A 27620-nucleotide genomic window follows, 5' to 3' on the forward strand; every position below is an offset into this window, starting at 1 on the left:
TATGCACATGCAGTACATCAACCAAGAGGAAGAATGAGGAAACAAAGTGGAGGAACACTACAGTACTGTTACACAAAGTCATTACTTAAGAAAAGTAAGTCATTTCTTTCTTAAATAATGTCATTGTTTAATAGCAATAACTGATTCATGGGTGTGGGCATATTGAAGATTTACCCATGGCTGGCTTTGTTTAATCACTTGGGCTTCATCCTTGTGATCAAACATGCCAGCCATGGGTAAATCTTCAATATACCACATCCATTCATCGGTTATTGCTTAATTATTTTTGAGAAATTTCTATATAATCTAGCTGATGCATGACAACAACCCCACTAACACTTTTGTCAGCTTTCACAAATTGCATGTTATCATTAGCTTTCAGTTAATATAATGCTTTCTTTTTCTTTCTTATTTATATTGTAAAAATGCCCCTTGGTTTTACTGGTTAATATTCTGACTACACCTCTTTGCCATGCATCTTGAAAATTCTGCAGCGTAGATCTGAGTGGAAGATTAAACATGGTAGATTTCCTAAATTCCACATCTAGTTACTTTACATTGTTCATTATATACTCCAAATTCAGTTTTGAAGAGAACAGCTTGTCTTGTTTAATAGTAAGAAATAACAATCCTTTCTTCCTCTCCCACTCTGTCATTTACCATTGTAATTGTAATTATAATTGTTCATTCCGGCTTGATGACTGTCCAGCATATAAATCTCCTGATTTAGTGCCAACTGTTCTGTAAATAACTGTTGAACTTCTCACTTGTTGGGTGCAATATATCAGCTCTCATCTCTAAAAAAAGTCTCATTAGTATTATCTCTGTGAATTTTCAGAGAGCATACCTGAAATATGTATTTAGGAAGGAGGGGATAGGCAGTCCCATTTGAATATTTTAGCAGATCCCTTTCAGTTTTTTTTATACAGTCAATCACTGTCTTAACCACTCTATCCACCCCAGTAAAAATGGCTTCATACTCAACATACATAGGTTCATAGAGTAATAGGGAGGTACTAGGCTATTGGTTCTAGGGCCTATATAAGCCTAGCCAAGAAGATACCCTGGCTTTCGCCACCCAAGAAAATGATTTCCTGTGCCACTGTCGAGCAGAGCCACAGAAGTGATTCCCTGGGGTGAATTTCCTATTTCCCATCCAATCATCACAATTTTTCTTGAAGAGTGCTAATGAGGAGCTTTGTTTGATATAGATAGGTAGTTTGTTCCAGAGTATGGGAAGTCTCTGGGACAGGAATCTATCCCTCCAGCATGTTCTGTTTATTGTGGTGACAGGTTTTAGGTCCCTAGAGTGTGTAGCTCAGAGGGAGTGGGATTTCTTTAAGTGAAGCATGTCCAACAGCTCTGGGTTTGACATAGCTTTGTATGTTAGGCAGAGATCACCTTAGGCAATATGCGATGGAGTAAAGCTGGAGATTTTTGAGACGGTCTGCGTAGGGCATCTGTTTGAGGCTGGTAATCCTCTTTGTGAGGTATTTTTATGGTCTTCACAGTTGTTGTAGATGTATTGTGAGGTACATACCAAAAGGGGCATTGTACTCTATAATGGGTCTAATGAGTGATGAGCAGAGGGGAACAATGACCTCTTTTTTCCTGGATGAGAAAAGTTTTTGTGATGAGATGTACAATGTAGAAGGATTTCCTGACTACTGTGGTGATGTGATTATCAAAGGAGAGACTACTGTCCACCTGTGTCCCAAGATCTCTTATCACACTTTTGGTGTTAAGTTTACTACCGCCTATGTGGTAGTTCATGGGTACAGAGTTTTTACCAAAGGGCATGACAATGCAGTTTTTGGCATTGAGCTTGAGGTCATGGCTTTGACACCAGGCATCTGTCTCAGTGAGGCCCTTTTCTAGGATGTCCACATCGTTAGGAGTTTCGATTATTGCTTCTAGTTTGCAGTCATCTGCAAACTTTATTAGCTAAAGTCCTTCTGTGTTAGCCTGTACTTCAGAGAAGTAGATACCAAACAGGAGAGGACCCAGGACTGAACCCTGTGGTACTCCACTTGTTACTGGTCTGAAGTTGTATTTAGAATCTGCTACTTTCACAGTGTGGGTTCTGTCAGTGAGCCAGTTGGCAACCCATCTTGTGACATAGGGATTTATACCTAGTTTATTGAGTTTATCTATAATTCCAGAGTGGGGGATGGTGTCAGAAGCTTTCGCAAGATCTAGATAAGCTGTGTGAACCACCTTACCCTTGTCTACAGCTTTGGTGACTGCAAAGATGTCTATCAGGTTTAGGAGACATGATCTGCCTTTTACAAACCCGAACTGGTTGGAGTCCAGAGTTTGGAGATTACCAATGTCTTTGTTTATAAGTTCCATGATGATTTGTTCCATGGCCTTGCAGACCAGGCTCATCAAGCTAATGGGGCAGTAGTTCCCAGGGTCTATGGTGGCTCCCTCCTTTGTGGAGTGGGATAACCATCGCTGTGCACCATTCAGTGGGCACAAAGCCTGAGGTGAGGCTATTGAACATGGTACTTAGGTGGGGTGCCAGTTCACTCTGTAGTTCTTGTAGAATGCAGCCTGGGATGTTGTCAAGTCCCATGGATGCTGTGTTCTTGGCTTTGGAGAGTGTGGTTTTTACATGTGCTGCCATGATTACAGGAACGTTGCATTCTTCTGGTATAGAGATGGGCCCTTTAGAGGGTGAGAGGGGGATAACGTTAGCACTGAACCTATCTGCCAGGATGTTGGCAATATCAGTTGGTTCTGTATATTTAGTGCCAATGTGCTGTAACTCAGAGCAGGTCTGAGTGTTGCCATTGAGATTCTTGACATAGCTATAGAATGCTTTGTGGTTTGTCTTTAGAATCAGTGGCAATTTTGTTTTCATAACTAGCTTTGGAGGATTTTATGAGGGATCTCAGCTTCTTACTGAGGTTAACCAGGGAGTTCCTCCAATCATGGGATTTTACTCTTTTTTTGCTACAGTTTCTATCTTCTGTTGTGGAGTTTGTTTACGGCAGAGGACCACCAGGTTGGCTTCATTTTTTTGGAGGATAACATCTTAGTACTATTAGGGATAGTGCGATCCATACACTCATGTAAGTGCTTATTAAGTGAAATTGTGTAGGATTCAGCAGTCGTACCTCTATCGTCCGTCTTCATGTGTGTCGTGAAGTTTGCCACTTCTGTCTTAAGACGCAGGAAGTTGGCTTTGGAGAAATTTTTTTATGGTAGTTTCCCTAATGGGGGTGGGGGCGGGATGTGGATGTCTAGGGTGATTAGCTTGTGGTCAGATCTGCCCAATAAGGAACTGACCTTTGGTATAGAACACCGGTCACCCATGTTGGTAATGACCAGGTCTAGGATATTACTGCCTCTGGTGGGGGTGTGGATAAGTTGATCTAAGGCCTTGGAATTTATGAATTCCAGAAAACTTTGAGCAAAAGAGTTGGTACATAAGTAGTTTTCCCAGTTAATGGTGGGGTAGTTGAAATCACCTATTATTAGGGTGTTGGGTTGTACCCTAATATTTTCTACTGTATCTAGAAATGAGGAGTCGGAATCCTGGGGCATGGTGGGGGATCTGTAGCAAGCTACAATTTGGATTGTGGTCTTGCCCAGAGTTAGTTGCACTTGGATAATCTCGGATGCATTATTCTGAGCAACTAGCCTGGAGGTGTGGGTATCCTTAATAAATATGGTCCAGGTTAGGTGGCTAAAAGGTGTGGTATGAATTATAGCCTGGTAATGCAGGGGTGCTCTCTGGAGCCTTGAATCAGGTCTCTGCCACTGCATAGATGTCGATGTTCTCCATTTTAAGGAGTGCCTCGTGTGAGTGCATTTTGAGGTTTAAACTTCTAGTATTAAGTAGCATTACCCTCAGGTTTTGCTTGTTTGTACCTGTTATGGTAGTGAATTTGTCATTTGAACCTTGCCTAAAAAAGGCACTATAGGGGTGGCAAGAGCCTTAGCCAGTAACCAGAATCCCAAGGGTGACAGGTGCAGGACATCTCTGGCAAAGCATCGTGGTCTGTCGATCATATCATCCCAGGCAGACAGATACTGGATCCCCTTAGAATGACACCAGAAGTTTAGCAAATTGTTGAAGTCAATCATTTTGTCTTTGTATTGTGGTATCATTCTGGGTGATGGAAGGATGCTACTCAGGGCTAGGGTCATACCTGCCTGGGCTACAACATTGGAGAGCTCCTCTACATCTCTTTTCATGTAGTCGAGGGAGGTACATCTCCGGTCATTCACACCAACATGGACAATGGTAGAGTCATATTTGTACTTGTGGAGTGACCTGAGTGCATGCATTATGTGGCAGATCCTGGCATCTGACAGGCAGATGACAGTAACTTTCTCCTTGTTTAGCCTGGTGAGTGGAACATCAGTGTGCCTGACTATAGAGTCACCTATGACTACAGTGTTGAGTACGTTGTTATGCCTTATGGGCTGCGGTTGAGTGACACACTGAGTTTGTGGGCTTTGTGTCATTTGGTTTATGTTGGGGGGGTGGAGGTTGCGTGCGTTTCTGCTTTGAATGGCTCTGTTGCTTGGGCAGATTTTTATTGAGAGCCTCCACAAATGTAGGTGTGTGTTTTGTGTTTCTATGTGTTGTTTTGGTGGAGTAGGTTTTGAGGGACTATGTGATGAGTGTGGTGTGGTGCAAGTGTTTACCTTCTCCTCTTCACTGTCTAGTCCAGTCTTGGATGAAGAGAGCTTTGCTTCCAGTTTGGCTTTATAAGTGCATCTCTCACAGGTTGTAGTATTGGGTGGTAGGAGGAGAGCGTTGTCTGTGTACATGAGGCAATTGCTGCATTGTCTCAAGATGCCCAAATTCATCATGTAGACAGGAGAAAACACCGGGAGCTGACCCTTAAACATGCCCGGATAGGTGCTTATTTATTAAGTACTAAAAACTGTTTTCCTCTAGATAAGTGAGGAAAGTTGAGTGCTGTAGTAATTAGTAGCTTATTTAGTGCTTACAACGAGTTCTGAACAAGTGCCGAGTTCAAAGAAATAGATTTGAGTGCTAAAACTAAAAAACTGACTAGTTCTAAGGGAAAATTTGAAGAGCAGATTTTATGGTGCTGGGAATAGTTTAACTCTAACTAAGCAGCGATGCATAAAGTGTATTTTTTTTTTAATAGTAGCAAATGAGCAAACGGATTTAAACAAATTACCCAAGTAACCAATAAGAGCTAAAAACTGAGCCCCGTTCCAACAGTCTTCGATCAGACAAGTTCTAACTGTACACTCCTGCCACTAGGATGCAGAGGAATCTTCTCCAAAAAAAGATGGCCTGGATTAGTGATCAAGTTATACAAACAAAGCTAGATTCAGCAGGTCTGAATCTAGTCTATGCTACAGCAAAAAAGGCCTACCAATTTCAGAAAGAAACAGTTCAAATAAGCAGGCACAATAAGCCTCTAACCAGAAACTCCCAGCTCAGAACGGCAGAATCTACCCTGTCCTCCCACAAGAGTGCACACCACACGTTCTTAATGTAAAATAACTGGCTCAAAGCCCAAGTACTTAAACTAGAACTGATACACTTTTAGAATAACAGACACTAAGCCTTCAATCAGCAATTCCCAACTTAGAAGGATGTAAGCTACCTGTCCTGCCACAACAGTGCAGACCACAAACCTTCTTAATGTAAAACAACTGGTCTGAAGCCCAAGTGCATAAACCAAAAGCTTAGAATACCAGTTACAATTTAATCAGGCTACTAACAAGCAGTAACAAATGCGGCAGAATAAATGCAATTAAATACTTTTAAGAACAGGCAGCAAAAGCAAAATAAGGTAATAAACTAGGAAGAAACACAAATAAAGTTAATGCAGATGAATATAGTGCAATTTTTGTTTCTATATAACAATAGAAAAAGAGCAAACTGATTTAAACAAATTATCCAGTTAACCAGTAAAAAGCTCAAAACGGAGCCCTGTTCCAGCAGTCTTTAATCAGACAAGTTCTAACTGCACACTCCTACCACTAGGGTGCAGGGGAACCTTCTCCAAAAAAAGATGGCCTGGATCAGTGCTCAAGTTATACAAACAAAGCTAGATTCAGCAAGCCTGAATCTAGTCTATGCACCTCTCCTCCCACAAGAGTGCTGACCACAAACCTTCTTAACATAAAATAACTGGCATGAAGCCCAAGTGCTTAAATCAGAACTAATACACTTTTAGAATAACAGACACTGTGCCTTCAATCAGGAATTCCCAACTTAGAAGGATGTAAGCTACCTGTCCTGCCACAACAATGCTGACCACAAACCTTCTTAATGTAAAACAACTGGTCTGAAGCCCAAGTACTTAAACCAAAAGACTTATAATAACAGTTACGGTTTAATCAGGCTACTACCAAGCAGTAATAAATGCAGCAGAATAAGTACAATTGAGTACTTTCAAGAAGAGGCAAAATCAAAATAATGTAATAAAATAGGAAGAAACACAAATACAGTAAGAGCATATGAATAAAGTGCATTTTTTTCTCTGTATTAGGTAGAATGAGCTAATGACAATAGACTGGGAGGAGTGTCACAGATCAAATGTACAGCAGGGATGGGCAATTGCAAAGCCACCAAGTATAAGAAGAAGATACCAATTGGTAGGGAGGGTGGGAAAAACACAAATTTTGTTAGACCACTATTTAACACAGCAGGAATAAGGGTGGGAGAAAAATCAGCAATTTCAGCATAGATCAGAAGCCAGAAAATATATATATCTAAATCAATCAAGTAAAAAAAAGTAGGCTAATACAGAACTTTGAAAAGAAATGCCAAAAAAATATACTTATCACTTTATATATTGAATTGTTTCAGTAGCACTTTCAGTCAGAACATAAAGAGTTTCAAGCAGTTAAAAGGCAAAGTAATACACTCCTCTAACACACACAATTCATCATTATGCTTAAAGTTCAACAAGTTGCTGTTTTAAAAAATTCCTTTAATTTATGATACAAAATATTCACTATCCATGATTATTAGTGTCCCCTTTGGGAAACTTATAAACTCTTAGTTCTTTTGATACCAGCTTTAAGTTTAATAAATTGCTCCAAGCAAAATATATCACAAAATCTTTTTTGGAACTTTCGCAAACTGCCTTTTATGTTGGGAGGCTCACGATTTAAACAAGAGTTACCATGGTCCCTAACTTGAAACAAAGAAGTTGAAAGGCTTTTGAAAAAAATACTTAAATTCTATGTGTCATTTGTTGCAGCTGCATTTTAACAGACTGTCTCTGTTGATTATTGGAAATCTCTTCAGCTATCAGGAACTGTAATATGCTCACCAAAAAACATCCTTTTTTTCTTGATAAAACATATATTATGAAGCATTACCATGAGTCAAGCTTTGAGACATTGGGGATTTCAGGCCTCTCAACTTAGAATTAATGTTGAAGACAAAGTTAATATTATTCAGAATAGAGTGCAAAGTTAGTTCAGTTATTGCAGAAAAACAGTCATTGCTATTGCATTTGTTGTCAGCCATATAAGGTAATCCTGAAAACCAATTAATAAACTGAAAACAGTCCAAATAGAACTCACCAGCAAATGATGCATCATTCAGATTATGTGCCAAATTCTTTCACTCAGTCACCAAAACATGCTATACAGGCTGCAGTCTCTTTATGATTGGCAGTCACGTCCTCAGTATTCATGACTGTATGCCAAGAAACCTTTCAACGGTATTATGATACTGTTTTTCATACTTGTCTCTTTTATACTTTCTATATGAAAGCAGGATGTGATGCAGTTTCTTGATTTTCAGTACTGGGTCCTCTATTCTCTCTCGTGTTTGATATATTGTAGTTTAGTCAATATGAGAAAAAATACAAGTGGTCACTCTGTGCCTAATAAATGTTTGCATTAACATATTTGTGTTATTCATTTTATTTCTGTAACTCATAACATATGGCAATATTCCCATCTCATACAGGACAGGATGTTCTGGAACACCTTTCTCTGCATCTCTCCATGTCATCAGATCCCTGAAATGCTACTCATAAGATCCATGCAAAATCCTCCAATTATGAAAAAGAACATCCACATCTATTCAGCACCCTTCTTTTTCCTCTCTATAGTCGTATAGCTCCTGGTGGTGTTGATGAACCTAGTTAAGGATAACTTTTACCAAATTTAAAGGATTTAGTCTTATTTTATTTAGTCTTATTTTATTAAAAAGCAGATAATGGTACCATCAGTATCATGATGCATGTAACAAAATGCACTGCTTTCACAGGCAGATTTTGCTACAGAATACAGTGTTTGTGTGCACTAAATATTTTTATTTTCACATAAAAGGAATATTAAGTGCAAGGCTTGAAGAAGTGTGCATTCAGATATACTGCATATAGGTTCATAGGTAGGTACTAGGCTGTCTGCCCAAGGGCATTTATAAGCCTAGCCAGAGTGTGTTGGCTTTTGCCTCCCTTTTAAATTAGTTTCCTGGGCCTCTGTCTAGCAGGGCCACTGAAGTGATCCCAGGGGTAAATTTACGACTTCCTATCCACTCGTCAAGATTTCTCTTGAAGAGAGTCAGTGAGGGGCTTTGCCTAACATAAACTGGGATTCTATTCCAGAGTGAGGGAAGTCTCTGGGACAGGAATCTATCCCCCCAGCATGTCCTGATCATTGTTGTGCTGAGGTTTAATTCACTGGAGCATGTGGCTCTAAGAGATTTGGTTTTCTTGAGGTGGAGCATGTCCATTAATTCTGGGTTGGACATGGCCTTGTACGTCAGGTAGAGATCACCTCTGAGCAGGCGGTAAGCAACCAAGTAGAGCTAGAGTTTCTTTACTCGAGCTGCATAGGACATCAGTTTGAGGCCCATGATCTTCTTGGTGAGGTGCTTCTGTAGTCTTTCCAGCTGTTACAGGTGTCGAGTAAGGTACATTCCAAACGGGGCATTGTACTCTATTATGAGCCTAATGAGTGATGAGTAGAGGGGCACTATGACCTCTCTTGATCTAGATGTGAACTCTTTCGTGATTAGGTGGGCTACACAGAAGGATTTTCTAACCACTTTGGCAATGTGATTATCAAAGGAGAGGTTGCTATCTATCTGGGTCCCCAGATCCCTAATAACATCTTCCGTACTTAGTGGATTATCACCTATGTGATAATTTGTGGGCACTTTCTTTTTCCCAAAGGGGATGACTATGCATTTTTTGGCATTTTGCTTGAGGCCATGGTTCTGACACCAGGTATCTGTCTCCATGAGACCCTTCTGGAGGATGTCTGCGTCAGCCGGAGAGTTGATTATGGCCCCCAGTTTGCAGTCATCTGCGAACTTGGTCAGCCATAGTCCTCCTGTGCTTGCCTGTACCTCAGAGAAGTATATACCAAACAGGAGGGGTCCCAGGACTGAGCCCTGTGGGATGCCACTTGTTAATGGTTTAGAGATGGACATGGCACCCGCAACTTTGACCATGTGTGTTTTATCCGTGAGCCAGTTGGCAACCCATCTCGTGACATAGGGGTCAATGTTCAAGCTGGTGAGCTTATCTATGATGCCAGAGTGGAGAATGGTGTTGAAGGCCTTAGCGAGGTCCAGGTAGGCTGTGTAGACTACCTTCCCCTCATCTATGGCCTTGGTAACTGTTTCAAAGAAGTCTACTAGGTTTAGGAGGCAGGATCTGCCTTTAACAAAGCCGAATTGGGTAGGGTCCAATGTCTGGAGGTTCCCAATGTCTCTGTTATGGGTTCCATGATGATGCGCTCCATAGCTTTGCAGACCAGGCTAGTCAGGCTTATGGGGCGATAGTTCCCAGGATCTGTTGTGGCACCACCTTTGTGGAGTGGGTTGACTGTTGCTGAACACCATTCTTTGGGTACATAGCCTGTGGTAAGGCTGAGTTTGAACAGTGAATTTAGGTGAGGGTTTAGTTCATTTTGGAGCTCGTGTAAGACGCAGTCTAGGATACCATCTGGTCCCATTGATGCTGTGTTTTTAGCTTTGGAGAGGGTTGTTTTCACCTGTGTCAGGTGCTCTACTTTCTTCTGGGATGAACACAGGCCCTTTTGGGGGTGGGGGGGTAAAGTTTGCACTGAACCTGTCAGCCAGGATGTTGGCAATGTCAGTTGGTTCAGTGTATTTCTTGCCATTTTGCACTAGCTCAGAGCATATCTGAGAGTTGCCACCTAGATTCTTGACATAGCTAAAGAAGGCTTTGTGATTATCTTTAGAGTCTTTGGCAATTTTTCTTTCGAAACTAGCCTTGGATGATTTTATGAGGGATCATAGTTTCTTGCTAATATTGATCAGGGCTGCCTTTCCTTTTTGGGATTTTGCTCTAACATGTAATAGTTTCCTCCTTCTGTTGTATAGCCTATTTATGACCGGGGACCACCAGACTGGTTTACTCTTTTTGGAGGAGTGAGTATTGGTTTTACTTGGGATGGCTCGATCCATGCATTCCTGTAGGTGCTCAGAGAATGCATTTATAATGGATTCAGCGGTTTGGGCAGCATTATCCTTTAGCAAGGGGGCTTTGAAACTTTCCACCTCAGTCTTGAGAAGTGTGAAGTTGGCTTCTGAAAAGTTTTTCACAGTGGTTTCCTTGACTGGGGTGGGGTCGGTATGTGGATGTCCAGTGTGATTAGTTTATGGTCTGATCTTACCAGCAAGGGGTTTACCTCTGGTGTGGAGCACTGATCTCCCATGTTGGTGATGATCAGGTCCAATATGTTGTCACCTCTTGTGGGCATGGTGATCAGCTGTTCCAGGGTGTTTGAGTTTATAAACTCTAGGAAGCGTTGGACAAAGGAGTTTGTACTTGAGTAGTTTTCCCAGTCAATGTTTGGGTAGTTGAAATCACCCAATATCATGGTGTTAGGTAGAACCTTCATATTTTCCAATGTTCTCAGGAATGCTGAGTGGGGGTCCTGAGACAAGGTAGGTGATCTGTAGCAAGCTACGATCTGAAAAGCAGCTTTGCCCACTGTTAGTTGCACATGGATGGTTTCCAAGGCCTCGTGCTGTGCTACTAACCTGGAGGTGTGGGTATCCTTTATGAAAATGGGTACACCCCCTCCTTTTGTATTTCGGTACGGATTCTGGGGCTGAAAGGTATGATATGAGTTGTAGCCTGGTAGTGCTGGGGTGCTCTCTGTAGCCTTGAACCAGGTTTCTGTTACTGCACATATATCGATTTTCTCCATGCTAAGGAGTGCTTTGAGTGCATGCATTTTGAGGTTTTGACTTGTGGCATTGAGTAGCGTTACTCTCAGTTTTTGGTTACTTGTGTTGTTTATGGATGTGGGTTTGTCTTTTGAGCCTTGCCTAAAAAAGACACTATGGAGGTGGCAAGAGCCTTGGCCAGTATTCAAAAGCCTAAGGGCGACAGGTGCCAGCCATCTCTGGCATTTGAGTAAATCTGTACTCAGTATAAAATAAGTTACAGTAGTTTGCTTATTTGACAACATGGCTTGTGACATAATGCTTTGAGGACTGGTGGCTGTTGAATTCATTAGGCTATTAACATAGTCTGAGAAACAAAAAAATACTTTTTCATTGTATAGGAAGGTTTCCCCCATAACTCTCTATGATGGGTTTATAAGGTGCTGTTTTATAGGAAATAATGTAGATGCAGAAAATCTATAATTAATGCATGCCTTTATGTTCTTACTAAGTGTACAGCTAAGGAAACCATCAGGAAGCTCAGCCAGATACCCAGTCATGATGGCAGAGTAACAATGTCCCCCATTAAGTAGATTTTCCACACATCACATATTCCAGGGATATGATATTTCCTTTAAATGCCATTGGTAGTTATTCTTACTGCCAACATATGTCACATAAGGTCTAACATATTAATACTGTCATTTACATAATAGATCTGTGCTGATGGGAAACTGCACAAACTGATATAATCTTTAATAAGTAATGAGTGCCCAGTTACAAAAAATAAAGCAAGATTATTGTGTGTTAGACTTAAAAGATAACTCCACCAAAATGCTTTTTTTTTCACTTCTAAACTCTGTTTCCTTTTAATCCAACACTGAATGTTGCATAAAGATACAACATTAACTATGTCTGCTCTTTTTCCTCTCTTTGCATGATTTTGCTGTCACTATACACACTGATTTAAATCTGAAGTCTCATTTCGTTTTACAGTGTCATTTATGACCATCTTTGCTAATTCATAGTGGCCAAAACAGTTAATTACTAGAGAAGTAAGAGCAGCTAAATCTGAGATATGAATATTTTCTGAAACTAGCTGCTTTGAAACTAGGTAGCTATTTCTGATGCATATAATGCAGTTTTAACTGTGAGTTTTCAGCCACAGATGATAAGTAGAGGCACATAATAACAGGTTCTTTGGCAACCCAATCAAAGATGGGCTTTAAGTAAAGCAAGTAGTTTAACAGCTATTTCGAGTCAAATGCTACACTTTTCTAGAAATGTATGTCTAGGAACTTGCTGCTGAAAAAAAAATCAGTGAGTCATCACAGAAAAAAATGTTTTGATCCCCTGTCCAGGACTATATAAAGATAATGTTTTTTTTTAAAGTATTGTTACTGCAAGTCCTTGTTGAAACATGTCCATCTACTGATATTTGTCTTTTTTTTGTTTTGTTTACTAATTGGTCTGGTTAGTGATGCAGAGCCATGCAGTAGGCAAAAATGCCAGTGATTCAACAGGTAGCACACAGCACACACATGTCTGATGCTAGGAGATCAGAACACTGTGTGTTCTAGTTCCCTTCCACATGCTAGAATTCATATGTAGGTGTGAAGAATGCAGTACAGCATTTGGGGGGGGGGGGGGGTACTGCACTCTTCAGTTGCAGTCCTTCAGGTGGGATTGTAAATTGAAGACCTGCGTACCTGAGCTGGTGGTAGTTTGTGTTACTCTAAAAAAATCTCAAGACATTTGCTGAAAAGAACAGACAGGAGTTTTTTATTGTACAGAAATATAAAAAAGAACATTAGCTTAAATATTAAATCCATTCTTGCCCATAAATGTTTCCTGTATAAGCTAATAGCTATGCCAGTTTAGTAATGGCTCAATGGGAAACCACTTGCATTCTGAAAGACAACACATATAATTGTCATATAAAGTTTTATAAGAGATCTGTGGGCATTTATGCTATGGACGGGACCAGGTAAGAAGTTAGAGGATTTTTTTTGCTCATTTGCATACTGTAACTACATTCTTGAAATTTACTTATGAATTTCAAGATATCAGATGTACTTCCTCTACATTAGAATGACGAGGAATGCTGATGGCTTCTTTACTACAGGACTCTAGAAAAAGTTATTGCAAGAACAATTTATTGAATAGAAATAACTTGCATCTTAGTCATATCTATAGGAATATACTAAGAAGACAGGAAATGAGGGTGTCCACATTAAATAATGATGATAGGCTGTTTGATTCAGATTTACAGATGCTTCAGAATGAGTTTATTGAGAGATGTTATAGGAAGGTTGAAGTGGAACAGATTAGGGTAGATGTTAGACGTATGAGGAATGGTTGAGCACAGCCATAATTTTCAGGGAACATGAATGGAGGAGCTAGTAAAGACTTAAAGAGAGAGAGAGAGAGATGTGATACCCACTTGGTGCTGCAATATTCTAGCAGTGTTGATATTGTTTGTCAAATAGTTAGAAATAACTGGCCGATTTTGACATCAAATGAAAAGAAAAAAAAAAAAAGATTGAGTATAGTATGTGGAAGTCCACATTTCAGCCCACATTTCCAATTTAAGGATAAGAAGTCCTTGAGGAGACTAATTTGTTATAGCAGTGATAATAGTAGAAATTATATGAGCCAGCCAGGTACTTTTCCCTGTCGGAAATGTAATTTCTGTAAATAAATTAATTGTACGAAACATTTTAAACATCCAACTATTAATACAGATTTTTACTGTAAGCTCAGAGCTGACAGTTCTACTAAGAATGTAGTTTATTTGGCAGAGTGCATAATGTGTTCATCTTTTTATATTGGTAAGACAAATAGGACATTAAGAGAGCATATTAGGGAACATGTAGCTGCTATACAGAGACAAGACATTAGGAATATACTAGTAAAGATAATTTTGAATATTAACTGTAATCATTTTTTAGATTTATGGTTCTTGAATGTATTGATTAGACTTTACAAATTGGTGATATCAGAAATAAAATGGAACAGCATATTATTAAATTACAGGCGATAGGGTCCCAGGACTGAATAGGAAGGTCCCTGTAAGAACAGTTTTAAAAGCACATAGCTTGGCTAAATGAAGGGAATGCTTTTTATGAATGGAAGTTCCCAGGTGATTATTTAAAGGATGTTATATTTGACTGGCCAATATTTAGTCATGTGTTTTAGAATGAACATGTTTAAATTTTCTTTGTATAATGTCTTTTATTCTTGTCTGTGGGATCTGATAAAGCACCATTTATTGGCAAGAAAGCACTAACCAATTAAAAAATTACTTTAGAGCCGTTCCTCTGTGTTTGGTTCCTGCTGTTGTTTTATACACTGCTGTATATATATATATATATATATATATATATATATATATATATATATATATATATATATATATATATATATACAGGTCTACTTCACTTGACCTAAAACTCATTTGACTGACGCCAGTTTGACCGACACCCAATTGACCTAAATTTCATTTGACCTAAAACTCATTTGACTGGCTCCCATTTCACCAACATGTTGTGGGTTTTCCTTCAACTGTGACTTGTTTGTGATAAAAAGAATTTCTGTAACTTACAGGGCTGACTGTTAAAATTCTGATAGTCATGTAGAAAGTAGTGTTGTAGTGTTTCTAAATGTGTGTTTTTCTATTTTCATTCTATGGGAAGTATCTAAAGTAATTTGCGAACAGCAGTAGTGGCAGCGCATTGAGTACTGTAAGGCAAGTTAAAGGTATATGCCCTTTTTCCCACTGTAGTGTGATCCTGGAGTTAGTATATATATATATATATATATATATATATATATATATATATATATATATATATATAAAATTGGGGGGTGTGGTGTGCACACACACCCACATTGGGGTGTGTGTGGGGGGTATACCCTCCTACCTAGTTTGGTTGTACATTGTCTCATTTCTGTTAAGATGGTTAGTAAGTAGTTTTTAAGTTCCGAAAAAGGGTTAGTTATTGGTGTTCCAAGTGTGTTTGTCTATGGTTTAAGATTTAGTATATTGAAATTCAGCACTGTCAGTTGTCGGTGAAATGGGAGTCAGTCAAATGAGTTGTCAGTTATATATATATATATATATATATATATATATATATATATATATATATATATATATATATATATATATATATATATATATATATATATATATAGTATTCTATTTTGAATTGACAACATATCTATGAATTAACATCAAGAGGCTGCAGCATGCAAATGAAAACCAAATGTTTTCCATGTGGAAAACCTCCTGCTAATTATATATACTGATTCTGAGATCGCATGATCCTCTAAGAAAGTGCAAATTCCCCAAACCCGAGGTTGCCAATCTTGCACAACTGTTGACCATCTGTTTATGATGGCCAAAGCATGTCAATGTTTCATTCATTTACAAAAAATACACCTGTGTGTATATATACACATACATATATATATATATATATATATATATATATACATATATATACACATATATATATATATAAATATATATATATATATATATATATATATATATATATATATATATATATACACACACACACACACACACACATATATATACATATATGAAATAAACCAAAATTATAGCTTCACCCAATGGAAGATATATATGGTAATATGTTAATGCAGGGCCTTCTATGTGGGACAACTTTAATGTTTAATCAAAGGATATCATTACATATAGTAGCATAAATTGTAAACGGGAGGGAAGTGCCTTATATAAGTATTTATGTGTAGATCCAATGGGAATTTTTGCATTTGTAGATGTTGATAAGCTAATGGTGAATCATTTCTTAACCAAAAGTAAAAAATTACCAATTTTAAGATAGAAGGAACATAGGTGGATTCTCAGCTTATGGGCATGCATGCATCCCAGTCTTAATGAGATGGATTAATAAATGTGGATCAAGTTTATTTATATATGTATGTAAAGATTTTATATTGATAAACAAAACACAATCAGAGTCTTTTAATTAATTATGTAAATCAAGAGTCTTTAAAATGAATTCTGATGAAAGACCCATTACAAGCATTGAGAAAGCCATCTGAGAAAAAAACTAGGTCTGCTGACTCTGTCTTCCAGTAAAGTGTAGTGCAAAAATTTTGATGCTGGTCCAAATTCAGTTTGTTTATATACATACATACATATATATATATATATATATATATATATATATATATATATATATATATATATATATATATATATATAGATCCTTATCACATTATTGAAAGAACAGAACATCGAAATTTAAAAGTTTGGGGTGAAAGCTGAAGCACGTTCAGTCCAGTACTATTCTATATGTAAAACCTCTAACTAAAAATACACGCATGTCCCTTTAAATTAACCTCTGATTTATGGCAACTATTATGGCATGCATGCATGCATCACATTACACCTGACAGTCATTTAAACTATCTTTCAGGTTTCTACCCGTTTTATATACAGATCTTGTTTCTGTCCCTAATAAATCCAAGATGGCATGATTAATTATTAATATACTCCAGTTCTTTTTTACTATATTTTTGATCTCTTCTAGCTGTGAGGTGTAGCTTATGAAAGCCTTGGGTTCTTTGAGCAAGGGGAATGAATTTGTTTTGGAGATGATGTCATCATTTAATGAATAGTTTATGGACTGATCCTTTGGGATTTGGATGATTCTTCTGGGACTGCAGGCGTTGCTATAATATACTTTTTTGGTTTAGTTATTGAGTAATGCTACACCAAATTTATTCCTGTTTAACACCAGCAAATACCACTGCAGCTTTTAACTTGATTAGTCAGTGTGGCCAAATCACCCTGAAAAAAAATTTATACCACCAGAAGGTTAGCCCTGATGCAACTTGCAAATGTAGTTCATATTTTCCTATTTTAAGGATACTGCACACCACATCTGAAACCTAAAATGGCTGGTCAGTATAATTATTCCCATAACAGACACAGCATAGAGTCAGTGCTGCAGCCCCTGACTCAGTGCAGGATCGGGTGCAGTGTGTTGACATACATCTCATATTCATTTGGGGGAGGGTTAAGCTTGAACCAGTACCTCCCATTCTGTAGGAGGAAACACCCAGCATGTTTCTATGAAATGAGAACCACACACTGACATGTAAAAGACATGTAAACTTCACACAGAGGGTGACCAGAGGTCGGGATCAAAACTATGGACCTTATGTCTGTGAGACATTGACCATTGTTGGCCACTGAGTCTGCTGTAAGGCAGTGACATAAAGATAATGAAGATAGCTGTCAGCTGACAGTTGTACAGGATGGCAGCAACAGTCTACTCACCCGACAACAAGTACTTCAAAAAGCTTCTGAATTAAGAAAACCCAACAGAAGCTATATTGCCCTAAGCACAGCTTATAATGAAAGGGGAAAAAGATGAAGAAACCACCACAGAATAAATATGAAGTGCACTAATGAAAATTCAATAAGGGAAGCACCAGTCTCATATGAAGTCACATTCGATATTATCACAATGTTTTGTGAGTTAGGACAGAAATGGTTCCCAAGGGTACTCATTAAAGTATGTAGAGAAAGGAATATACCAGATGACAAGATAATAAGCATTCTGGTATTTGTGTGCAAGAACAAAGGGGAAATCACAACTCACAACTGTGGGGAGAACAGAGGTATCAGGATCCTGTCACACTGTACATAAATGTTAGAGAAGGACACTGATAAATAAATCCACAGAGAAATAGAAAGTAATATGGAGGATGATCATTTCATTTTCACATTAGGATGCAGTACAAGTGACCAGATGTTTGTAGTGAGACCGATAGTGCAGAAGAAGTTGGAGATGGGAAATATTCCAACTGGGCATTCCTAAGAATTGAAGAAAATGTATGATAGAGTACCACGAAATGTGATTTGGGCGAACGTGTGGTGGTTCAAAGTCCAGGAAACATTGACGGAATTAGCACAGGCTATATACAAGGACCCAGTGTCACAAGTCTAAACGCTGTTTGTGCTCACAGAGGGTTCTTAGTAGGCGTGATTGGGCAACAGAGTGCACCTTTGAGCTCACCCTTGTTCAATCTGGTGACGTACTACATTTGCAAAGTATTTGGAGAGGCAGCTCAACGATGCTTCTGATCACTGATGATGTGGCACTACAAGCAGACTCTGAATACGAACATCAGCAGATGATGGAACTAGAGTGCAAAACTGAAAGCAGAACGGATGAAATTCAGTCCAGGCAAGACACTGGTCATGGCAGCAAAAGGCGGAAATTGGAAGAAACTGAAAATTGAGGCAAGAGGAAATAATGGAATGGTTTAATAACTTTGTATATTTGGGAGCTGTTGTTGAGAAGGGAAGTCTGAATGAGGAAATGAAAGCTCAAATAACTGGTGCTGCAGTCAACTGGCACAGAGTGTCAGGGATAATGTATGAGTGAAAAATGACAAAGAAGTAGAAAAGTAAGGTGTACAAAACAATGGTGAGATTCTGTGTGGTACAGAAACCTGGGCAGTGAAGGCAAACCAGCTAAGGAAGTTTGAGATGGCTAGTAGGATACACATTGTTTGAAAGATGAAGAAATTAGTGCAACATGCAACAAAACAGAAGCCAGAGTAGCCCCAGTCTGGTGATGATCGAAAACAGAACATGGTGGTTCAGTCTGATGTGTAGGGAAGCAGATGATGACTTGGCATAGAATATTTGGAAGAGACAGGAAGAAGGCAAAAGGAGGCAATGATATATAGGTTCAAAGGTGTGTACTAGGCTAATGGCCCTTGAGCCTTTACAAGTCTAGCCCATAGGATTACCCTGGCATTGTGCCACCCAACCTTAGTTTCCAGTGCCTTTGTTGAGAAGGGCCACTTTAGTGATCCCCGGGGTGAATTTTCTATTTCCCATACACTCATCAAGATTTCTCTTGAAGAGGGCCAGTGAGGTACTCTGTTTGACATGTATGGGAAGTCTATTCCATAGCATGGGCAGTCTCTGGATTATGAACCTGTCCCTCCAGCATGTTCTGTTGATAGTGGTAACGAGGTTGAGGTCTCTGGAGTGTGTGGTGCTGAGGAGTTGGGATTTCTTTAGATGTAGCATTTCTAACAGAACTGGGTCAGACATGGCTTTGTAAGTCAAGCAGAGATCACCTCTAAGTAGGAGATATGTGACAGAGAATAGTTGGATGTTTTGAGTCTGTCCATATAGGACAAGTATTTACGGCCTAGGGTCCTCTTTGTGAGGTACTTTTGCGACCTCTCCAGTTGTTGCAGGTGTCTAGTAAGGTACATGACAAATGGAGCATTGTACTCAATGATTGGCCTAATGAGGGAAGAGTAGAGAGAGTCAATGACTTCTTTCTTCCTGCATGCAAAACCCTTAGTAATGAGATGTGCCACATAGAAGGACTTTCTGACCACAGTGGCAATATGGTGGTCAAAAGAGAGGTTGCTGTCAACCTGTGTTCGCAGATCTCTTATAATGCCTTCTGTGTTCAGTGGACTGCCATCGATGTGGTAATTCATGGGAACTGGGTTTTTCCCAAAGGGGATGGCAACACATTTTTTGGCATTGAGCTTAAGGTCATGGTTCTGACACCAGTCATTGTTCTCAGTGAGGCCTTTCTGTAGAATATCAACATCACTTGGGGAGTTAATAATAGCTCCCAGCTTGCAATCATCTGTGAACTTTGTAAGCCAGAGTCCCTTTGTGTTGGCCTGGACTTCAGAGAATTAGATATCAAACAGGAGAGGACACAGGACCAAATCCTGTGGGACTCCACTCATGACTGGTCAGCAGTCTGACTTGAAGTCAGCTACTTTCACAGTGTGGGTTGTGAACTTTGTCAACCAGAGTCCCTTTGTGTTGGACTGGACTTCAGAGAAGTAGATATCAAACAGGAGAGGACACAGGACCAAACCCTGTGGGACTCCACTCATGACTGGTCAGCAGTCTGACTTGGAGTCAGCTACTTTCACAGTGTGGGTTCTATCTGTGAGCCAGTTTGCAGCCCACCTAGTGATATAGGGGTTGATGCCTAGCTTAGTGAGTTTGTCTATGATTCCTGAGTGGAGAATGGTATCAAAGGCCTTGGCCAGATGAAGGTATGCTGTATGAACCACCTTGCCTTCATCCACACCTCTGTTGACTGACTCAAAGAAGTTGACCAGGTTGAGCAGGCATGATCTACCCTTTACAAAACCAAACTGTGTGGGATCCAAAGTTTGGAGATTCCCTATAGACTTGTTTATTAGGTCCATGATAATGCATATCAGACTCATTAGGCTAATGGGGTAATAGTTCCTAGGGTCTGTAGTCACTCCTCCTTTCTGGAGAGGGATGACTGTAGCAGTGTGCCATTCAGTAGGGAGAAAGCCTAAGGTCAGGCTGATTCAACAGGACACACAGGTGAGATGCCAATTCACTCTGTAGTTCATGTAGAACACAGCCAGGGATATTGTCAGATCCCATAGAAGCTGCATTCTTGGCCTTGAATAGTGCTGTTTTAACCTGTGCAGCAGTAATACTGGGTGCCTGGCGATCTACTGGTATTTTGATTAGTTCTGGGGGGGGGTAAAGTTGGCACTGAATCTGTCAGCCAGTATATTGGTAGTACCTGTTGGCTCGGTATAGGAGACACCATTGTGCAGTAGCTCAGAGCAAATCTGGGTATTGCCATGGAGATTCTTTACATAACTATAGAAGGCCTATGTGTGACTGTATGGTCAACAGATGGATGCATTACTAAGAGAGAAGAACTGAGACAGTAAGGCATGACTGTCAAAGAAGGTAGGAGAGTGGATATGAATCGAGAGGGTTGGTAGCAGTTGTAGCAACACGCTGATCCCATGAAGAAATGGGAAAAAAGGGGTGATGATAGTAACGGTAACTTGAAATGGCAAACCTGTGCAAAAGCTGGATGGTAAGGCTAAAAGCAATACAGACTTGACTTGAAATTGCTGTTATGTTATTACAAAGAAAAAGAAAAAAGAAAGCGTGCATCTAATTATTTGTGTTTCTTTAAAAGTCAGGGATTTTAACTAGCTTTGTAACTAATAATATCCCAGCAGAACTTAAGTTATAAATCCTAACTGGAATCGTATTTGTGAGTGATGTAACAGATAAAGGCAGTGCTGTCCTGCAGGGCTGTGTGGTATGGTCATTCTGTTCAACATAATGTCTACACTATTAATGACACTTATATTCAGTTAATTGATTTATTTTCTGATCCATTTGGATACAGCATTGATTTTTGCTAAAAAGAACAGTGTGGAATTTAGAATACTTTAGAAATACTAGGTGTTCAAAACAATTCGGGAACCAGTATATTCTGCACATTTAGTATTTTGTATTTCATTTCAATTTAGGTCATCTTCAACCAGTCGATGTCTGTTCATTCTGGAAACAAAGCAGTATTCTCAGATTTGGTTTCTCATCTATGTTTGGCTTTGGTGGTAGGACTTTAGCCTTAGCAGAAAAGAATCGATGGATGCCTTCCAGTCAGAGGAGGGTCTTTGCTGTTATGAAAAGCCTAGCAGCTTTAAAGTATGTTTTTTCTGTTTTATCACCCAAGTCTGTATTTTTTGTTTCTTGTGAAAATTAAATAATACAATTAGAAATAGTTATCTTAAAATGTGTGACTTTATATACAAATGTCAAATCCATTTGTCAAAATTATTCTAACTTGAAAGAATTATATTTGATCATTTGGAAACATTTGCTGAAGTATTCTGATTGTTGTTTTAAATATATTTTAGGCATGAAGACTGTGAGCTGTCATTTATACCTGTACAAAATTCACAAACGGTGACTCAAAAAAGCAGTAGGTAAGTAGCTTATAATAATTCAAGCTAAAGTTTTAACTGTGTTTTTTTAAGAACTTGTGCAACTAATATAAACTGTTGCGCATGTTGTGAAAGGTAGTTTGTGCAAATAATAAATTGGGTGCCTTCCAGGTTGGTTGACAAAGACAACTGGCTTTTTGGAAGGGCTGGGAGTTTGTGTGTGTGTGTGTGTGTGTGTGTGTGTGTGTGTGTGTGTGTGTGTGTGTGTGTGTGTGTGTGTGTGTGTGTGTGTGTGTGTGTGTGCACCTCTTTGTGTATGTTATAGAGTTAGACTAGGAGTTAGGCAGGGGGATAGGTTTAGTATATGTATGAGTGTGTGTAGGATAGGGCTAGAGTTAGGGTCTAGTTAGGGGATAGATTTAGTGTTGTATGCGCGTATGTGTGTGCATGCATGCACACATGCTCGTGATGTGTGTCTGAGCTGTCTTGTGTAGTAGTAGTGTCATGGAAAGGAATTTTTTTAAGGTAAAATGCACAGTTTTGTTTAGCACTTATTAATAAGGTGGAGCTAGGGGGTTAGCGTATACCTCTTTGTCGAACCCTATCAAACATCCTATTTTTCTAAGTTTTCAGTCATTCATCTTCCTTTTATTGAGTTTGGTTTCTTGAACAATACCGGAGTGTAATATCCGTAGTAGCAAGCATCGCCTAAACCCAGCCCACAATGCAACAATCGGTGAAAGTTAATTAATGGTGGCATGAATATTAATAGTCTATTCATAGTTTGCCCTTTTCATCAACATAGTGCAATCTTGGAGTTAGTATATTTAATTGAATTTATTACCATGGTCCTAGACATTTACGCAGATTGCAAAAGTAAAGACCTTGTGTGTTATGCTATCTGTAGTGCATGCAGTGCCTTTTATATTGGAAAGACTAATAGATTGTTTAAGGACAGGATTTTGGAACATTTGAATAATATTGCTAAATGTAAAAGTACAAATGCCTTAGCTAAGCATGTCATGCTGATAGGAAATAGTCACGCCATTAAATGTTTCGCTTTTAGAGCTGATGAGTTGTATTCTCAGGGAATTAGATAAGAAAAACAAAACCAAAGCATGTGAACAGAGATGGATCTTATTGCTGAAAGCATATGTTGAACCAGGTTTAAATGAGAGGGTCTCTCTCAAACCAGTACTAAAGAAAAGACTCTTGTGACATTGATAGGTTTTGGCATAGATGTTTTATCCTACTTTTTGCTATGTATTGGTATTTATTTAGTTTGTTTGTTGTATATATTTTTTTATATTTTAGTAGTGTACCTAATATCTTTTTTAATTTCATCTTATGTTATATTCTCTATTTTCATCAATCGCTCTATTACTGAAACTTTGGTTACCTAATCAACCCCACCCAACATGGCTTTTGTGCTGGTCATAGTACCTCTACTGCTCTCATCTCCTTCATAAACACCATTTCACAAGCCACAGACCAGAATAAACTAGCCTCCTGTCTCTTTCTTGATCTCTCAAAGGCATTTGACACTGTCTCCCACCCCCTTCTGTTAGATAAACTCTCTCTTTTAAACCTGTCAACCTCCACTATCTCATGGTTCTCTGGTTATCATAGTAACCATTTCCAGTCTGCCAAATGGTGTTCTGCTATCTCCCTTGAACTCCCTATACAGATGGGTGTTCCCCAAGGGACAATTCTTGGACCATTGCTTTTTAATATCTTCACTAATCAGTTATCTTCCTCTACCCAATATCATCTCTTGTCCAGTATGCCGATGACTCCACAGTCATCACTGTTGCTGATACTATCCTTGAACTTCATACTAAAACACAGGACTCCTTTTTGTCTGTTGAAAAGTGGCTTAACTTAAATCTTCTAATCTTAAATCCAAACTAAACAAAACTCTTACTCTTCATACCAATGTCATTGTCACACTTGAAATCATCTTTCACCATCTCTTCCCTCAATAATACATTCATCATAGCGGAAAGCCACAATAAACTACTAGGAGTCACTGTCGATGACCAGCTAAAATTTGACCTGCATGTTCTAAGTAACATTAAGAAAACCCATCAAAAACTTGGTTTCCTTTATAGAAACAAAAACTTTTTCTCTAGTACTGCTAAAAGAGCTCTTTCATGTATCTAACTATTACCAACCCTTCTTTAGGCTCTCAAATTTTTACCAACTTACAGACCACACTTATCTCTAAACTTGCATCTACTTACTACAAAATAGCTAAATTTGCAGCTGAATCTCCATACTCTACTCATCACTGCTTAGCACTCAGAAAACTGAACTGGTCAGAATTCCCCTATTACCTCCTCCTCTCTCAGTTTCAAATAATTCATTCTGTTCTATACCAGCCCACTTTCTGTCCCAGTTTAACATATATCATCTCCCTCTATACCCCTACTAGAACCCTTCGTAGCTCAGAACATCATCTCCTGACTATTCTCAAACCTAAGTCTAACATAGGAAAAAACCTCTATAGCTGTTACTCTGGTGAGAACTGGAATAAACTGCCTTTAGACAACTGATACATGAGATCCAAATTCCAATTCAGAAAGGCTGTAAAAATTTACTTAAAGGGAAATAAACTATGTCTGTGCTATCTTCCCCCTGACTGACTAAGTACCCTGTCCTCTCATTCCTGCTTCTACCTCTGTGAAATCTACCTTTCTCCTACTCTCTCTTTTTATTGCAACACTGCTACCTGTTCTTTCCTTCCTCTCTGCTTCTATTCTGTACTTTACAAATTCTTTCATACTTCACTATCTCTTCTACTATTCTCAGCCAGTCTTATTTGTCCTGGTATTTAGCTTTTCAAAAGCTAAAGGTCTATCTGTATTATCTCTTGTTTGTCTCCTCTGTATTCTCCTCATGCTGCTATGTATATTCAAATTGCCATGTATAATAACTTCTATTGTTTATGTCTATGTACATTTTGTATTGCTTTATGTTAAATGAATTGAATGTTTTTTGTGAAGTTTTTCTCCCCGGATCTCCACTGAAAAATAGTTCTGTGCCAGTTGGACTAACCCGGTTAACAAATGTGAAATAAATGAATAAATATACACTTTTTTAGGGTTTTTTTTTCTTTCTTTTTTTCTTCTGTTATAACAGCATTGCCTTTTTTGATGGGATAATTTGATTAGTACATATAATTTTTTTCTTTTTTCGCTATATGGTTTATTAATATACGTTCATGGGAAAAGTAGTTGTTATGTTTTTTTAATATGAAGCTCAGCTTCCTTCTTTTAGTATGTCGTGTTGTGGTTACATAGATGCTGTTATTGCTGATTGCTCATTGGCTGTGCAAACCCTTGTGATTTCAGACCTCTAGTATATTACTACATTGTATTTTATGGTTGTGTTTCCTGGTTTTGTTTATTGGGCTCACATACAGCATTCCATTTCATATTGATGGTGAGTTGCTTGTAATACTACTTTCTAAGCTTATTCCTTTCTAGTTTTAGGTAGTGATCAGATATGTGTTATTCTCTATGTTCGAGATGTTTTATATTCTTTATATTTTTTTATCACTGCTGACTATAACATGATCGTTCAATATGGCTAGCTGCGATGTGCGGGTTGTATTAATTTTAACCCCTTAGATGTTGTATCTTTGACCCTGCTGCTTTCAGTGAGAGTGATGTGTGGGTTCTTTGCATTCAATGTATTCTTTTTTGATGGCATAGGTAGTGTACAATTGTGAAGTTTTTGATTTTTTTATGCATTCAGTGTTCTTTTTTCTCTGATATAGGTAGTGTATGATTGTGAGGTTTTTGATTGCATTACATTTGATGTTACAGTTTAGCAGATATAGTGTCATTTGTTGATATATATATATATATATATATATATATATATATATATATATATATATATATATGGTTCTACCTGACATAATCGAAACCACACAACACCGACAACCACATCACCGACACCACATATTCGACAGTCCATAAACACGAAACCACACATAACCGACAACGAAATAACCGACGGTACACAAACACGAAACCCCATACAAAACAAAACACATCCCCATTCCACAAACCACACACACAACAAGCACACCAAAATCCTTACAAGCCCACACTAAACCTTACCTAACCCTAAGGTCCGTCACTATCGCACACTTACCGCTCCTAACCCTAACTCCCTAACCCTAACTCACTTAACCCACCTAACCCTAACTCACTTAACCTAACCCTAACTCACTTAACCCACCCCTAACCCTAACTCACTTAACCCACCCCTATCCCCACAGACCGTCAATCTCCACACTTACCTGCCTCGCACACAGCCTTTCCCCATGTCGGCATCCTCGGCGTTGGTGTTGTCATCCGTCGTGTCGGTCTTCTGCATTGTCGATGTTCTGCAACCGATCTTCTGGAGCTCCGTCGGTCTTCTCAGCTGTCGACGAGGTCAGGTAGAACCATATATATATATATATATATATATATATATATATATATATATATTTTTTTAGATTGCTTCTTATTTATATCCCTATGTTTATTTTTTATAACTCTTAGTATGTGTTATTAAGCAGTATTAAGTCATTTCTGAACAAACTACTTGCTACAATGTTTTTTAGATATATTGTTAATATTAGGTTGTTTTTATTGAGTGGGAGGGCAACATTTATTGATGTTATCATGTAATTTTTTTGTTTTTTCTGTGATTGGATGTTCATTTTTAACTAGTATTTAGATGATGTTTACTGTGATGGTCTGATGATGCAGTGGTTACTCTGCAAAAGCGCTTACCATTTGTTCAATAAGTTTATTTTTTGGTTTGCAATGAACTAAAGCCATGTTTGGGAAGAGTCTTTTTCTGCTAATTTACTATATTTAATTTGCAGGGGGTATGGGGGAAGAAGCCTCCCATTGGGGGGGTGCAGGGGGGCATAGCCCCACTACAAAATGAAGGAGAAACAGTGCTTGCAATTTTAAATTACTGAGGCTACGCCCACTTTTGAGCAGACCAGTCTGCAAGTTAGTGTAGTTATACAAGCCTGAGAAAATATTAAAATTAAAAGTTATAATAGTGTGACTTTTTATATTATTTAAGTATTTTTTAAATATTAAATTAATGTTTAAACTCTGTAAGTGTTCCCGCTTTTTGGAGTCGTTTAGTGATGTCAGAGTCAGTGTTGTTAGATGGCCATCTAAAATACTCCGATCTTATTTATTTTGATAAATAAAGACTTTGGCAAAAAGGACATTCAGTTAAAAGGGTTCGACAAAGAGATATTCACTAAAATAACTGTTCAATTAAGTGATATAGACCCCAATAATAAGGTGACTCCATCTTCCTAACCTCTTCTTCCCAGTTGCATAGAAGTTCTGGGTGTTGCCTGGAGAGGTCATTATGTTTCTGCCCGTACAGTTCACCATGACATGCGATGCCCATTGCATCACTAAGTGCTCTGATAAACTTTTGTCAAATATCCCCCAGCAGACACTTCCTACAGTAGTTATGCAGCAGGTGATGAAAACATTACATTTCTGGATGGGCTGTGTGTGAGTTGTCTCCAGTATCTTATATTTCCTCTTGCTCATTAAGTATTCGGCCGACGCATAATGTTTCTCTGAACAATATGTAAGACTCATACCCCTAAGTCCCAGTCCCTAAAAGTCTTTCATCAAGTTATTGTGTTTTACATACATTTCTGTAATGTTCACTGAAG

The 27620-nt window shown here is 38.6% G+C and overlaps 1 protein-coding gene across 1 annotated transcript in view; it reads left to right on the top strand.

Moving 5' to 3' along the window:
• Nucleotides 1-27620, top strand: part of CERKL (ceramide kinase like) — a 1924967-nt gene that overhangs the window by 1647878 nt on the left and 249469 nt on the right. The window contains exons 7-8 of the mRNA XM_044073713.1: nucleotides 21488-21665; nucleotides 21878-21946. Of these exons, the coding sequence (XP_043929648.1) occupies nucleotides 21488-21665; nucleotides 21878-21946 (247 nt within the window). The remainder of the gene's footprint in view (nucleotides 1-21487; nucleotides 21666-21877; nucleotides 21947-27620) is intronic.

The sequence above is a fragment of the Protopterus annectens genome, chromosome 6.part0 (assembly GCF_019279795.1).
Source record: "Protopterus annectens isolate FY-2018-M chromosome 6.part0, PAN1.0, whole genome shotgun sequence".
Classification (NCBI taxonomy): domain Eukaryota; kingdom Metazoa; phylum Chordata; order Ceratodontiformes; family Protopteridae; genus Protopterus; species Protopterus annectens.